This window comes from Anopheles coustani, chromosome 2 (genome assembly GCF_943734705.1).
Source record: "Anopheles coustani chromosome 2, idAnoCousDA_361_x.2, whole genome shotgun sequence".
Taxonomy (NCBI): Eukaryota; Metazoa; Arthropoda; class Insecta; order Diptera; family Culicidae; genus Anopheles; species Anopheles coustani.
The window spans coordinates 76,100,638-76,114,304 of record NC_071289.1 but is presented as its reverse complement, the minus strand read 5'-3'; the positions used below and the strand labels follow the sequence as shown (position 1 = coordinate 76,114,304).

The 13,667-nt window shown below is 45.5% G+C and overlaps 5 protein-coding genes across 6 annotated transcripts in view; 4 read left to right on the top strand and 1 right to left on the bottom strand.

Annotated features, from left to right (window-relative positions):
* Positions 1 to 658: 658 nt before the first annotated feature.
* LOC131267555 (cytochrome c oxidase subunit 6B1) lies at positions 659 to 4,882 on the top strand. The gene is made up of 2 exons (XM_058270462.1): positions 659 to 762; positions 4,367 to 4,882. Exon 2 carries the CDS (start codon positions 4,437 to 4,439, stop codon positions 4,665 to 4,667), a length of 231 nt encoding a protein of 76 aa, XP_058126445.1. The 5' UTR covers positions 659 to 762; positions 4,367 to 4,436; the 3' UTR covers positions 4,668 to 4,882.
* LOC131267554 (zinc finger CCCH domain-containing protein 13) lies at positions 1,395 to 4,360 on the top strand. Of its 2 annotated transcripts, none has more exons than XM_058270459.1 (3): positions 1,395 to 1,778; positions 1,845 to 2,072; positions 2,420 to 4,360. In XM_058270459.1, exon 3 carries the CDS (start codon positions 2,454 to 2,456, stop codon positions 3,927 to 3,929), a length of 1,476 nt encoding a protein of 491 aa, XP_058126442.1. In that variant the 5' UTR covers positions 1,395 to 1,778; positions 1,845 to 2,072; positions 2,420 to 2,453; the 3' UTR covers positions 3,930 to 4,360. The 2 variants fall into 2 exon arrangements, with proteins under 2 accessions (XP_058126442.1, XP_058126443.1); XM_058270460.1 differs by having other exon boundaries at positions 1,845 to 2,091.
* Positions 4,883 to 5,158: 276 nt separating the features above from the next.
* Positions 5,159 to 6,054, top strand: LOC131262060 (FAD-linked sulfhydryl oxidase ALR). Its single transcript, XM_058263973.1, has 2 exons — positions 5,159 to 5,682; positions 5,749 to 6,054. The coding sequence occupies exons 1-2, from the start codon at positions 5,285 to 5,287 to the stop codon at positions 5,909 to 5,911; spliced, it is 561 nt and encodes a 186-aa protein (XP_058119956.1). The 5' UTR covers positions 5,159 to 5,284; the 3' UTR covers positions 5,912 to 6,054.
* Positions 5,965 to 7,065, bottom strand: LOC131262059 (cell growth-regulating nucleolar protein). Its single transcript, XM_058263972.1, has one exon. It carries the CDS (start codon positions 6,950 to 6,952, stop codon positions 6,017 to 6,019), a length of 936 nt encoding a protein of 311 aa, XP_058119955.1. The 5' UTR covers positions 6,953 to 7,065; the 3' UTR covers positions 5,965 to 6,016.
* Positions 7,066 to 8,563: 1,498 nt separating this feature from the next.
* LOC131265037 (uncharacterized) overlaps positions 8,564 to 13,667 on the top strand; it is a 56,325-nt gene continuing 51,221 nt past the window's right edge. The window contains exons 1-3 of the mRNA XM_058267299.1: positions 8,564 to 9,604; positions 10,037 to 10,175; positions 10,518 to 11,006. Of these exons, the coding sequence (XP_058123282.1) occupies positions 8,564 to 9,604; positions 10,037 to 10,175; positions 10,518 to 11,006 (1,669 nt within the window). The remainder of the gene's footprint in view (positions 9,605 to 10,036; positions 10,176 to 10,517; positions 11,007 to 13,667) is intronic.

Here is a 13,667-nt window from a genome sequence, read left to right as displayed (position 1 = left end):
CGTCAATGTTGCTACCGATAATGGCAAAGTTAAACTTAACAAGCCCAAAGTGTTTACTAACGATGCCAAACAAAAACCGTGCGCGTGCAATTGACTGCCTACTACCAACAAAAAACAGCTTGATACCGTCGAATTGGCCCTGAAAACAGTGTAAGCAATGGCACCAACATGGCGCGCTGCAGCTTTATGCTAGTGGTGGGTAAACCAAATCCCCAAATCCGAATCCCAATCCAAGAAACAGTCGGTCCAAGCACTCGGATAATGGACATTCTACTGTATTTCTTTGTAAAAAATAGATTCTAGGAATTTTTCTAGAGCCTAACTTGCAAATCGCGCAAAAAACTCAATCTATGTCCATTGGACATTCTACCCAGCGTTCGATTTGAGTAAATTTAAATCAATTACATTGTCTCTAGATCGACTAGTTATGTGACTAATTCGACTCAAATCATTGTGAGTCGATTCAAACAGTTTAGGATCAAGTCAGAATCGAATCAAATCGAGTCCCAAACAAATCAAATCTGATTCGAGTCCCAATCGAATCAAATCTTTAGAATCCGTCAAAAGGGATTCGAATCTTTAGAATCCGTCAAATGGGATTCGAATCTTTAGAATCCGTCTAGGGATCGAATCTTCGAATCTTCCGAGTCCCGATTCTGCCAACACTAGAGTTTTCAGAAAAGTACATTCGCCAGTCGGAGTGCTAAATTAGCAGAAGTACCAAAGCTAGAGAAAAAGCGACCGGTGGTTTTTTGGCTCAAGGTAATTGCACTGGATCCGTCCATTTCTTCCAGAAAACGAAAACAAACTCGGTTGTGTGCACTTTTCCTACTGGTTGAAAGTTTCCGTCTACGTTCCTCAAAAGAAAAAAACCAATGAACAGAATCATCCGAGATTGCTACGGTGGTGCGTGCAAAAAATGGTTTTAACAAAATTGCTCATAGCACCTAGCCCTGCCTTTGCTAATGACTAGTGCCGTTGTATCGTGTATGAAAGGGATTGTTGGCACAAGTTTGTGAGGGGTCAGTGCTATTGAATTTGCGTATCCTCCATGCCTGGTGGAAGCACTCGGCGGTGTCCAATTTTGACAGCTACGCTAATGCTATCATGGTGTACTGCTGAAAAGAGAAAAATTACATAATTTGCGCTTCAAGCAGCGTATTTCTATCCGTTCGACAGACGATCGATGCCAGACCCGTGATTCTTTCGGCTTGGTGATGGGAGAGGTCATATACAAGCAATTATTACATCTGTCCCATTGCAATATCTTCACAAAAATGCCCCATTCCTTTGCTGGGTTATGTAAGCAGTCTCCGATGAGGTCAAAACCAAACCCAGCCAAAGGGTTTACGAACGGCGATGTCCTTGAAGGGTGCGGGCTAGAGGGTTGCGAAAAGGGGAGGTCATTTTTAGGTTGGATGCTTTTATACAGGATGAAACAGAGTCATACGACGATGACCATAAGCTAATGGGAACGACAGCCCAAAACATCGACGGCGTCCCGAGCTGCAGCGTTCCACCAATTCATCGTAATCGGCCATCGAAATGCAGCGGTCTCAGATATACGTGCGGGAATTTAATTACTACCCGAGTAGTCAAATTTCTAACCTAGCACAGATCTCCTTTAATCTCCATGCCTCATGGAGGTTTGCTCGCGATGGAGGAGAGATAGAGGGAGAATAACATTAACGGGATGTGGAATTGCGCGGATCATTCCTTGAATGTCCAGTGCAAATCAACGCTCCTATCGCTCTGCGTCTCTAAATCTGAATCAGAGAGTAATTATTTGATCTTCCTTGAACCAAATTCGAAGAAAAATTCACGTCTCAGTAAATATTTTTCAGGACGTTGCGAAGATTGAGAAAGAGCAGAAGAGAGACAGAGATCAGGGGTGCACAAGAAAAAGATCTGCACCTGTTTGGCCAGCCCAAAACAAGAGTGTGCGTGCACCGGCCATCGCACCCCAATTGCACGAAGGGCAAAGCAGGCAACGGCAGCGAGCGGCCAGCGGACGGGACGGATCAATCCATCAACGGATCAGGCTGACTTTTTGCTGTGCAACGGATCACCAGGTGCTAGAGATATAAAAGAGTAATGTAGTATTTCTATCTTATCTTGCTCTGTTACTTTTTAATCGAACATGCAACTTACTCACGATCCTATGGTAAAGTAAATGTCCCGGCATAATGACCAAACAAAATCACGACAAAAAGAGCACAAACGTGAGCGTATTCTCCACTTTCTTTCGATCTTGGGACTAAACTAAACCCTGCCGAATGGAAGGTGGAGTATGTCGCATGAACACCTTTGTGTATCGATTTGGATTTGAAGAGTTCCGGGACGTAGCGCCATCTTTGGATGGTGTGTACATTCGATTACGTTCGCTTGCGCTTATCGGTAGTGTACGCTACTTTTCCAGACTGTCCGTCGCCCATCATCGTTGCTGCTGAAAAATGATGAAAGCGCCGGAGGAAGAGGATGATGCGGCCAGCCAACAGCAGCACAACCCGCAAGAAGTGCCGGAGGCTCCGGCGTGGCCTTCTACCGAAAAGTCAGCTACGTCTCGCCAGGAGGATAAACGCGACGAACTGCAGGGGTCTTCGCGTAGCGGCAGCTATTATTCGTCCTCTCATCGTGATCGTGATCGTTATCAGCGTGAACGAGATCGAAGTTATCGGGATCGCGAGCGGGATCGTGATAGAGATCGTGACCGTGATCGGGATCGTGATCGTGATCGCGACTATCGGGACCGAGGCTATGGTAGCAGCCGGTACCGCGATAGCTACAGGGAGCGAGATGATCGTCACGATAGTCGGCGCGATCGTCGCGATCGGCGTAGTAGAAGCCGCGAGGAAATTAGTAGGGGTCGCAAACATTCCAGTAGAAGCCGATCTCGCTCAAAAGAACGACGCGGACGTGATTCTCGTGACCAGCGTGGTCGCCATCGGTCACCACGGGACGATCGTTCCCACGGTGAATCGTCCACTCGCGATGTTCCACGTGAACGAGTGCCACAGGACAGATTATCAGCGGAAATCGAGCAAGAACTGGCCAATCTAAGACGGCAACACGATCTAAAGGAGTCGCTAAAGAAAGATCATACAAAAGGAGGAGGAGGAAAGGTGGACCCAAAAAAGCCTACACAACAGGGTGGAAAGGCTACCAGTAAGCCACAAACCGGTGCCAAAAAGGTCGTGCCCGCTTTTACCGTGGTCAAACCGCAGAAATCGGAAACCTTTGTACCGTATGACGTGGAGCTTAATGTCAACACGGACGGCGAGTACGTGCCAGAGATACAGACAGAAGAGGAACGCATCGAGTTCCAGCGTAAGATGCAGGAAAAATTGCAACAACATTTGGCAGCAGAAGGCAAGCTGTATCCTCCACCCACGAAACCCAAATCTGAGCAGCCACTGCCAACGGCCGTGTCTGGTTTCGCGAATGATGGGTCCTTTTTGGAGATGTTCAAACAATTTCAACAGCAGGTCGTTACGGCTCCTGCCGTGATGCCGATAGCTGCTGTGCCGCTTGTCCAAGGAAGCACAAGCATTGCACCAGATAAATCACTAATCTCCCCGGCCGCAGCCGTTGCTGGTCCGAAGATGGGTGTTGCACCGCAAATTCCGCTAATGGCGGGCTCATTTTCGGTAGGCACACCGGTTGGGGCCGTGTTACCAGGGATAAAAACCGTACCATCGGTGAAATTATCGACGATAGATAAAGAGCCACCACCGCCTCCGTTGCCCGTGTTCGGACGTCGTCGGGGAGGTAAAATTCTCAAGACCGGTCTCGTCAAGAAAGTACGACCGATCGAAGAGTCGGCTGCCGAGACGCCAAGCGATCCGTGGTCGCTCTACCTGCAGGAGGTGAAGAAGTATAAGAGTGCCTCCTGCGACGCGGATTCCAAAACGCGACCACTAGTCAAGTAGGAAGTGCGGGGGCTCGTCGAAGGATTGGCAGTGGGTTATATCATAACAGTTTTGTGGGCATTTGATCGAAGGCGTGTAATATGAACTCATATCGTTGTATGATGGGTATTTTCCCCGTTTTTTGGGTTTTGGGTTCACATGTGTACTCAAATAACGACAAAGCGTTGCTCTATTATATCTCCCCGAGCAGCGTGTTTATAATGTTTGTGAAGACTTAACGTGTACATAATAATTTATCCGTTTTTCTGGTACTATAAAATCTATCTCGACCGACATGGGTTTCAACTTTACATTGGAATCTTGTCACTTTGATACTAACCGTAGCGTAGGAAACAGTGCACACGACCGCAGTGATCGTTTTTGGGGTTTTCAAACTGGACACACCCTCGGGCGACGATAATTTTGATTGGACCCTACTACTATCCCCCTATTCGCAGTCGAGAAGCAGCACTCCCGCAATCGCGTTTCTTTCCCCGGCTAAAACAACCCGGCCAGCACAGCAAGAAGATGACGTACGAACCGAAGACAGCCCCGTTCGATCCGCGTTTCCCGAACCAGAACCAGACTAAGTACTGCTACCAGAGCTACCTGGATTTCCACCGCTGCGAGAAGGTCAAGGGCCAGGGTGACCAGGTGTGCAAGTACTTCAAGAACGTCTACTCCTCGATGTGCCCGAACTCGTGGGTGGAGAAGTGGGACGGTCAGCGTGATGAGGGCACCTTCGCCGGCCATATCTAAGATGGAAAGGATGCAGTTGTAGTAGCGCACCACCGTCCCGAACTTTGCCGTCCGCTAGCCGGGCGACGAAAGGGGCGAAACGCTCACACTTTCCTTAGTAAAAACACAACAAGTTCAATGATTCGGAATAGTAGGGTGCCACAACATCATGTGCACTGAGGCAGAAGAAGGAAATTAAATAAAACCAATATTACAAAAAAGAACAGTACTGTTAAAACTTAAATATGGGGTTTTACTACAGAAGATATTCGCAGAAAGAAATTAATGCTGAGCGAAGGTGATTACGATTTATGTTCCATGAGGCTCAGTTAGGTAGAACATGTTTCTAGCTCAGTTCATAAACGTTTTTCATGGTCTTCAGAAATCATAGCAACGGCAGTTTCTAGTCTAGTCAGCTGGTACTTTTCATGTGGGTTGACGTTTCTCGATGAATCCAAGATGTCATCTAGAATCAGCTGTCAAACGATTGGTTTACGTTTTGCTTTCCTAAAATTACATCATATTGTAAGCGGGACGGAATAAGGGGTGTTTCGGCCCGCAAGTAATCAGTGAAAATAGTAAAATAATAACGTTGTTTGTTCATCCACACCACGGCTAAGGAGCACCTATTAGGCACAATGGCACCAGGAGAACCGATGCCTAACCACCATCAAAACGACAAAGAACCGGCGGCACCGTGTCGGACATGCATGGATTTCAAATCGTGGTCGAAGCAGCAACGAAAAACTCTCACCACCTCCAGCAGCAGTAGTGGGACGGGAAGCGTGACGAAAGGGGCCTCCGAAGTAGCGCACAGAAAAACGGCAACACCCGACGATCAACTGGGAGGATCGCCACCCAACTGCCCGATTGATAAGGAACAGCTGGGACGGTACACCTGGAGTTTGTTGCACACGGTGGCCGCATACTACCCGACAAATCCTAGCGAGGCGGAGGAAAAGAATGTCCGAACGTTTTTCACCAGCTTTTCCAAACTATACCCGTGCGAGTATTGTGCGAAAGATTTTCAGCAAGAGTAAGACATTTTCAAATGTGAACATTGTTCGTTCATGGTGTAACCGACAGTTTCCCTCGTCAACAGGTTGAAAGAGATACCACCGGAAACCAAATCCCAACATGCCCTATCACAGTGGCTTTGTCGAATACACAACCGCGTGAACGTAAAATTGGGCAAGCCGGAATTTGACTGTACGAAGGTGAATGAACGATGGCGAGACGGTTGGCTGGACGGTTCCTGTGATTAAGGCAATCGGTTTCGGAATGCGTTAAAGATATACAAAAATTAGACGTTAATGTTTGTTTCCCTTCATTTACAGTGATACATTTAATATTGTATTCGTTTCTTAATTCTATTCGATCAATCGTACAGTATCATTTTCAACAACGACATGGTTTGTCTTCTTTAGTTTCTTTTCAAACTTTTTTTCGAACTTCTTTTCATCATAGCCGGCAGTAAACTGGCGGTATACTTTCAGCACTTTCTTTTTCAACTTGACCAGTTTCATCTGTTTGTTCTTGGAGATTAGTGCATCTCGGATTACTTCATTCCAGTGGAACACGTTTCTTTCATGCGATGGTCCGTTGGTCTCCTCGTCCTGTTCGTGCGTTCCATTGGTACCTTTTGTTTCTTCTGCGTTCAAAAGGGTTATAGCATCTTCACCGGTGCCACCGTTGGTGGTTGCTTTATTCTTCTTCGGTTTTTTCGCGTTTGACTCGTTTTCCTCTGCTTTATTCTTCTTCGGATTTTTCGCGATTGACTCGTTTTCCTCTGCTTTTCGCTTCACGCCGTTCGGGTGGGGATCCGCCGGTTCCTGCTGAACATTGTTCGCTATACTCTGCTGTTCCTGCTTGGTGAGATTTACCTCTTTCTCGATCAAGGCCCAGGCCGCCTCTACATCCGCTCTACGTATGTACTTGATCGAATTACCAAAAAAGTTCAAGAAGCCTTTCTTTTTCTTCGGAATATTATCGTTTCGTTGGATCACTTCAAAGACAGACTTTATGCCCGGCGACAGGGTATTTTGGGTCTCCGTTATCGAACGTACCAGGGCGACCCAGTTCTCCTGCTTCTTGGCACCTTTGTTTTCCTTCGGTACGAATCCTTTTGCAGCATACTTTTCCGCCTCGGTGATGCAGGTCGTATGTGAATCGTACGACTTCCCCAAGAAGTCCTTCAGGCAGTCCATGCAGGACACGTTGATATCGCGCTTGCACCTGAAGACATGTTTGTCTACCACTTGCTTCTTGAGCGACTCGCCGCAATGGTTGCAGATGAAGAACACCATTCTAAATTCACAAGAAAACGGATAACTGCGTGTCGTGAAGCGTGAGGATACTAATTATGCTTGAATTGGAATGCGAGCCGGTTTCTACCTGAAAAGCACGTGTGTTTATGTTTATGATCCTTTCTAGTGTCGGCAGAATCGGGATTCGGAAGATTCGAAGATTCGATCCCTAGACGGATTCTAAAGATTCGAATCCCATTTGACGGATTCTAAAGATTCGAATCCTTTTTGACGGATTCTAAAGATTTGATTCGATTAGGATTCGAATCAGATTTGATTGATTTGGGACTCGATTTGATTCGATTCTGACTTGATCCTAAAACCTGTGGTCACAGCTTTCCGCAACCGCATGCGGTTGCGTTTTTGATCTGTCAAACGAGCACAGTTTTTTGCCAAAAATAATACTTTAATGTTTGAATATACCATTTATATGAGCATACAATCTCATTAAAGTCTACTAGGAACAATATTTACTGTTGAAATATAAAAACGCAAGTTTCTGCGGCAAGAATCAAACTCGTAAGATTTTTTAGTACAGAAACCGCAAGGTCGTGCGTCTGCGGTGACAGCCCATGACAGCTCCTATCTCTCCCATGGGAAAAAACGCAACCGCATGCAGTTGCGCAAAGCTGTGACCAGGGGTAAACTGTTTGAATCGACTCTCAATGATGTGAGTCGAATTATTCACATAACTAGTCGATCTAGAGACAATGTAATTGATTTAAGTTTACTCAACGTTTCGATGAACGCTGGGTAGAATGTCCAATGGACATAGATAGAGTTTTTTTGCCCGATTTGCATGTTTGGCTTTAGAAAAATTCCTAGAACCTTCTTCTTCTTGGCGTAACGACCTCTTGGTCATGCCTGCCTCCGTTAAGGGCTTACGAGACTTGTTTCCCTGTTGTACGTGGATAGTCAGTCCTCTCGTACAGGGGAGGGTCCGGTCTCGGTTGGGATTCGAACCCACGCCGTCGAGGTGGTGAGCCCCAACGCTCATGGGCCGATTTTCTAACCGGCGCTACCGCTCGGCTGTCGTGGACCCCCCTAGAACCTATTTTTTACAAAGAAATACAGTAGAATGTCCATTATCCGAGTTGTTCTACCCAACCAAACCCATTTCATCAGAACCAGACCATTTTTACCGAATTCTGAATCGGATTCTGGGGATTCAGATTGGAATAAACAATTTCCAGACCGACATTGATTTGTTTACATGAAGATGATGATGAGTCCCACCGCTTACCCCTACATAGGATTGAGAGGCACGAAAGTATATTTGTGTTCCTTCCCATGGACGAAAGGTAAATCGCCGAGTCCCGCAAGGTTAACGAGGCACCACTTTCCGGAGTGTAAGAGGATATTTCTGCTCTGTTTGTAGTGTTGACATATGTATGTTGGCATGAATGTACTGTTCATAGAAGCGTCAAATGACAGGAGAAATGTCAAACCGCGATGGTGACAAGGGTGCACCTCTATATGTATGAACTTTGACCATCTGAATAAAAGCACGGCGAACGCTCGGCTCAGTGTCAGTCGTTTGTGTATCAGCCATAAAGGATAACACGCTGGTGTATTTCGTTCAAAGTTCAACAGGTTATGGGCCCAGGTGAAATGGCGGATACGCAACGGTTTATGGTGCCTAAGTTGACCAATCAAAACTACCAAACGTGGAAGTTTAAAATGCAAATGCTCCTCGAGCGTGATGAGCTTTGGTGCACAATTGGCGAAGCAAAGCCGGAACCAGAGACACCGGTATGGAAGCAGAAAGATTCGAGAGCACGTGCAACGATTGGGCTGTGTGTCGACGATAGCCAAGTTGGGCTAGTGCGTGACGCAACGTCTGCAAAAGACGCATGGGATGCCATAAAAGGGTACCATGAAGCGGGATCAGAAGTGTACCTGCTAAAGCGGCTGACGCGCTTAGAATTAGCAGAAGGCGGGGACATAGAGAATCATCTACAAACGTTCTCTAACTTGGTCCAACAAATCGCTGATTTAGGAGAGCCAATACCCAGAAAATGGCAAATAGCGATGTTGCTATGTTCGTTACCGGAATCATACGATCCGTTAACTACCGCATTGGAACAGATTTCCACCAATAATTTAACCCTAGAGTTGGTGAAGAGCAAACTTCTAGCCGAAGGAGAAAAACGACGTGAACGTTCGGGAACAAGTTCGGCAGAAGGCAAAGTGTTTCAAGTGACGACGAAGAACAAAGTGAACAGGAACAAACCAAGTGTAGTGTGCTTTCATTGTGGCAAAGCCGGCCACATGAAAAGAAACTGTCGTTTGCTTAACAGAACAATGCAGGAAGCAAAACACAATTCCGCGAAAGTGACGGTGAGTGACGAAGGACCGGTGGCTTGGACTGCAAGCAAAGGCCTACCAGGAAACTGGTATATAGACAGTGGTGCGTCGCGGCATATGACGAATGATCCAACGTTCTTTGAAATTAAAGTGAATTGTGCGGAAAGTAGTGTCACACTGGCCGATGGAAGCAAGGCGAAAATTGAAGGTGTTGGATCAGGAACCCTAGTATGCGTGACAAAAGATGGCGAACAATTGGCCATAAAAGTTAGCGATGTACTTTATGTGCCCACACTGGAAAGTGGCTTAATATCGGTGAGCTGCCTAGTGAAGAAGGGCATGCGAGTAATTTTCGAAGAAAATCGTTGTCTTATCGAACAAGGAAGACGAGTTATAGCTGTGGCAACAAAACTCGGAAGTCTTTATCATCTGTGTATCATCGGCGAAAATGCGTTGGTGAGTAGAACATCACCAAATCATTGTCTACATTTATGGCATAGACGGCTTGGTCATCGAGACCCACAAGTAATAAAGACATTATTCGGCGATAAGGCGAAGTTGGAAGAACTGAACATGACAAATGTCTGCACGAGTTGTATAGAAGGGAAGATGGCCCGATCCCCATTCAGAAGAACAAACAAAATAAGTGAAAACAAGTTGGACATTGTTCACACGGACGTGTGTGGTCCGTTTCCTCACACACCGAGTGGTCACCGTTACTTCATCACATTTATAGATGATCATTCGAGAATGGCGTTCGTTTACCTTATGCGACAGAAGTCAGATGCTAGTGAAATTATTCAGAATTTCGTGGCCTTCTGCAAGACACAATTCGGGAAAACACCCAAGGCCATACGATCAGACAATGGTGGTGAGTACACCGGAAAGGTGCTGCAAAAGTTCTTCAAAGAGCAAGGTATTATGAGTCAACTAACAGTGCCATACTCGCCTCAGCAAAATGGCGTCGCTGAGAGGAAAAACAGATCACTTCAAGAAATGGCATTGTGTATGTTACAAGATGCACGTTTAGAAAGCAAATATTGGGGAGAAGCAGTACTTACTGCAGCATATACCCAGAATCGACTACCATCGAAAATAATCGGAATGTCACCTTTTGAAAAATGGTTCGGTAGAAAGCCATCCTACAACCATTTCAAAGTGTTTGGATGCGAAGCATGGGTTCAAATACCTAAAGAAAAGCGTGGAAAAATGGAACCCAAGGCAAAGCAACTAAGATTCGTCGGATATTCCATCCAAGAAAAGGCATACAGGCTTGTAGATACTAGCACGGACCGCATTGTGATTAGTCGTGACGTCGTATTCAACGAAGCATCGTGCGAGCAAGGTGATAGTGTTCCTGTTGATGAAATTATACTCGACGTTGATCCTGATCGATACAAACATGATGATGTCGATGAAGAAAGCAACCCGATCAACGTGCAGGAGGAGAATTTTGATACAGCGGAAGAAAACGAGCATTACTCATCGGGCTCAGAAGACCTAGACCAGCCGGTTGCCGATCCATTAACACAGCGATCGACAAGAGGTAAACCACCAGCTAAATTTACCGACTATTTTTTAGGTTTGGTAAGAACGAGTGTGGATGAGCCAGCGTCGTACAACGAAGCCATAACATCCGTGGAAAAGGACAGGTGGATGGAGGCTATCGAAGATGAGTTCCGATCCCTGGAAGCCAACAACACGTGGGAGCTAACGTATCCACCCGAGAACAGCAACATTATCGGATGTAAATGGGTTTTTAAGAAAAAGTTGGACGCGAATGGAAAGGTTGATCGATATAAGGCAAGACTTGTAGCGCAAGGTTTCGGGCAAAGGAAAGGATTTGATTACGAAGAAGTTACTGCACCTGTAGCAAATCAGTGCACATTAAGACTCTTGTAGACAATAGCAGGACAGCAAGCGGTTTGGTTGCGTAGGCTATTGGAGGAAATGGATGTAAAACAAAGAGAAGCAACCATTATTAACGAAGATAATCGTGCGTGCATTGAATTTACTTTGTCAGGTCATGAAAAGAGAAAGTCAAAGCACATAGATATGAAATATCATTATACTCAAGATCTTTGTAACACGAAAGTTATCGAATTAAAGTATTGTGCTTCTGAAGCAATGCTAGCCGACATATTAACCAAACCACTAGGAGCACAAAAGATTAAAGAACTCTCGATAGGACTCGGTATTAGCAAGTTAGTAACGGAATGAACATTAGATTCATGAGGAGGAGTGTTGACATATGTATGTTGGCATGAATGTACTGTTCATAGAAGCGTCAAATGACAGGAGAAATGTCAAACCGCGATGGTGACAAGGGTGCACCTCTATATGTATGAACTTTGACCATCTGAATAAAAGCACGGCGAACGCTCGGCTCAGTGTCAGTCGTTTGTGTATCAGCCATAAAGGATAACACGCTGGTGTATTTCGTTCAAAGTTCAACATGTAGTTCCCCCCGCCAATTACCTTTGGTTGATAATGTGGTGCCACTATCAAGGACAGAAAGGGACCCAACTACAGCGAGATGTGTAGATACTATTAGTTCTTTTCGTACAGCCATGACCACCAATTGTCCTCGTTTACGCGCGCGTGTCTCAAAATTATGTAGACTCATTCATTCTATTAAGTTAAATTTAATAATAAAAATAAAAAGTCCCTGTTCATTTTTTTACTCATAGTCAAAGACCATGTTGACAAATGCAATACTTTTTTTTTTTATGTGGCACGACATCCCCTAGTGGGACAAGGCCTCTCTCCGAAGACAGTTTGTGTGACCGAAAGACGGTATATTATAGATCGGTGGTCAGCCGTTCGTAATACCGGAGGGTGCCAGACTCGAGAGTCGATCCCACACCTGTGGTGTGGTGTTTCCTCGCGCTACCGCTGCGCCATGGGCACCCCCACAATGTGATCGCAAAAATGCAATACTACGGGCTAAAAAACTACAACATTTACTAAATGCATTGCAAGCACATCGTCAGACTACCCGCTTCACGCATACGGCGCATAGGCGTTTGAACTCCCTAAGGTTTCACGCTTGTTTAATCTCTCTTGGCATCCTGTTGTACCATTGTCCTCCTAAAAACAACGAACTTCGAGCGTTCCCAGACAGATAGCCGGGAAGTGTTGGCTCACCGACATTAGGAGTGTGAGTCCTAACTACTATCCTTTCCCCCAAATACGCTGGTACGAGGCGTTTCAAAATTTTGTACACAAAGACCACAGTTCCAAAGGAACACTATCCGCTGCTTGGACCGACTGTTTCTTGGATTGGGATTCGGATTCGGGGATTTAGTTTACCCACCACTAGATTCGAATCCTTGTAGGGATTCAGTTTCCCCATCACTAATTCCGATTCGATGTGCATCCCTTTGGAAACGCACGATTTCTGCGTACGCAGCCAAGAGAAACGAATGCAGCCTATCACTCTGTCTCTGGGAATTCTCCTATTTTAAATTAAACGCTGCCTGAATTGATTTCAACAATTGTTAGTAGTTATTCCTATTAGTTGTATGGTTTAATAGGACAGATCTAGAACCCTTACATTGGAATTAGACGACATAATCCTACGACCTACCAGGTTCTTAGCGTAATTATAGAATGTACTCAATGAAACGTAATTATAGAATACTCCACGTAGAACGTGCCTTTTGTGAATAATGTTTGGTTTTTCTTTTGCAGGATACATATTAATCAAAGATACGATTCCAAGAAGTGCCACACATATACCGACCGTTGACCTTCACGCCTCGTGTAATGTTAGCGTGTACCATTAACACTCTCTTCCTTTACGCCTTCATTGTTCGCCTAAACACTTTTACTTTCTGTTGTTGCTACCACCAGGACTCTTGTCGGTTTTGGGTGAAAAAAAGCTGAACCCTGGACCTCACTAACCTTTAACCGCTCAAATGACCAGTCCATAATCGTTTAATTCTCCTTTTTTGTAGGAGTGTCGCTGCCGTCCGACTACCTTCTCCAAAACACAATAGGACCTGTCACAGCTACGATCTTAGGATGAGTTGAGGATCGTTTGAAGATCACCCGCTCGCACCCATTTGCACCCCATTGGGAGTTCCAATGAAATACATCTTGTATCTTGTATACCCCAAAACAACCTGTATGCCAACCAGGCATCTGGTCTACATTTTCGATACCTTCGGCTGGGAGACCGATTATATAATCGTCGTCGGGCGATAGAAAGGTATTTCGAAGGTATGTTAGGATGATGATGCTTGTGGATGGCATGCCTGGGGTTTACGAAAAAATTGAGGGGAAACATGCTCATTAAGGTGGCCGTTCTCTCGTTGGACGCGAGGTTATCCGGTTGCCGATTTGGAGTTTTACACCGCGCAAAGTTTCGTAAACGAAGAAAGGTTTGATAAAAAAAAAATGCTTC

Bases quoted from the DNA above. Each gene is read 5' to 3' on its own strand.
- LOC131262060 (XM_058263973.1), top strand. From the start codon at position 5,285: ATGGCACCAGGAGAACCGATGCCTAACCACCATCAAAACGACAAAGAA. The intron at 5,683-5,748 runs GTAAGACATTTT...CCTCGTCAACAG, and splicing joins GCGAAAGATTTTCAGCAAGA to GTTGAAAGAGATACCACCGG.
- LOC131267555 (XM_058270462.1), top strand. From the start codon at position 4,437: ATGACGTACGAACCGAAGACAGCCCCGTTCGATCCGCGTTTCCCGAAC.
- LOC131262059 (XM_058263972.1), bottom strand. From the start codon at position 6,952: ATGGTGTTCTTCATCTGCAACCATTGCGGCGAGTCGCTCAAGAAGCAA.
- LOC131267554 (XM_058270459.1), top strand. From the start codon at position 2,454: ATGATGAAAGCGCCGGAGGAAGAGGATGATGCGGCCAGCCAACAGCAG.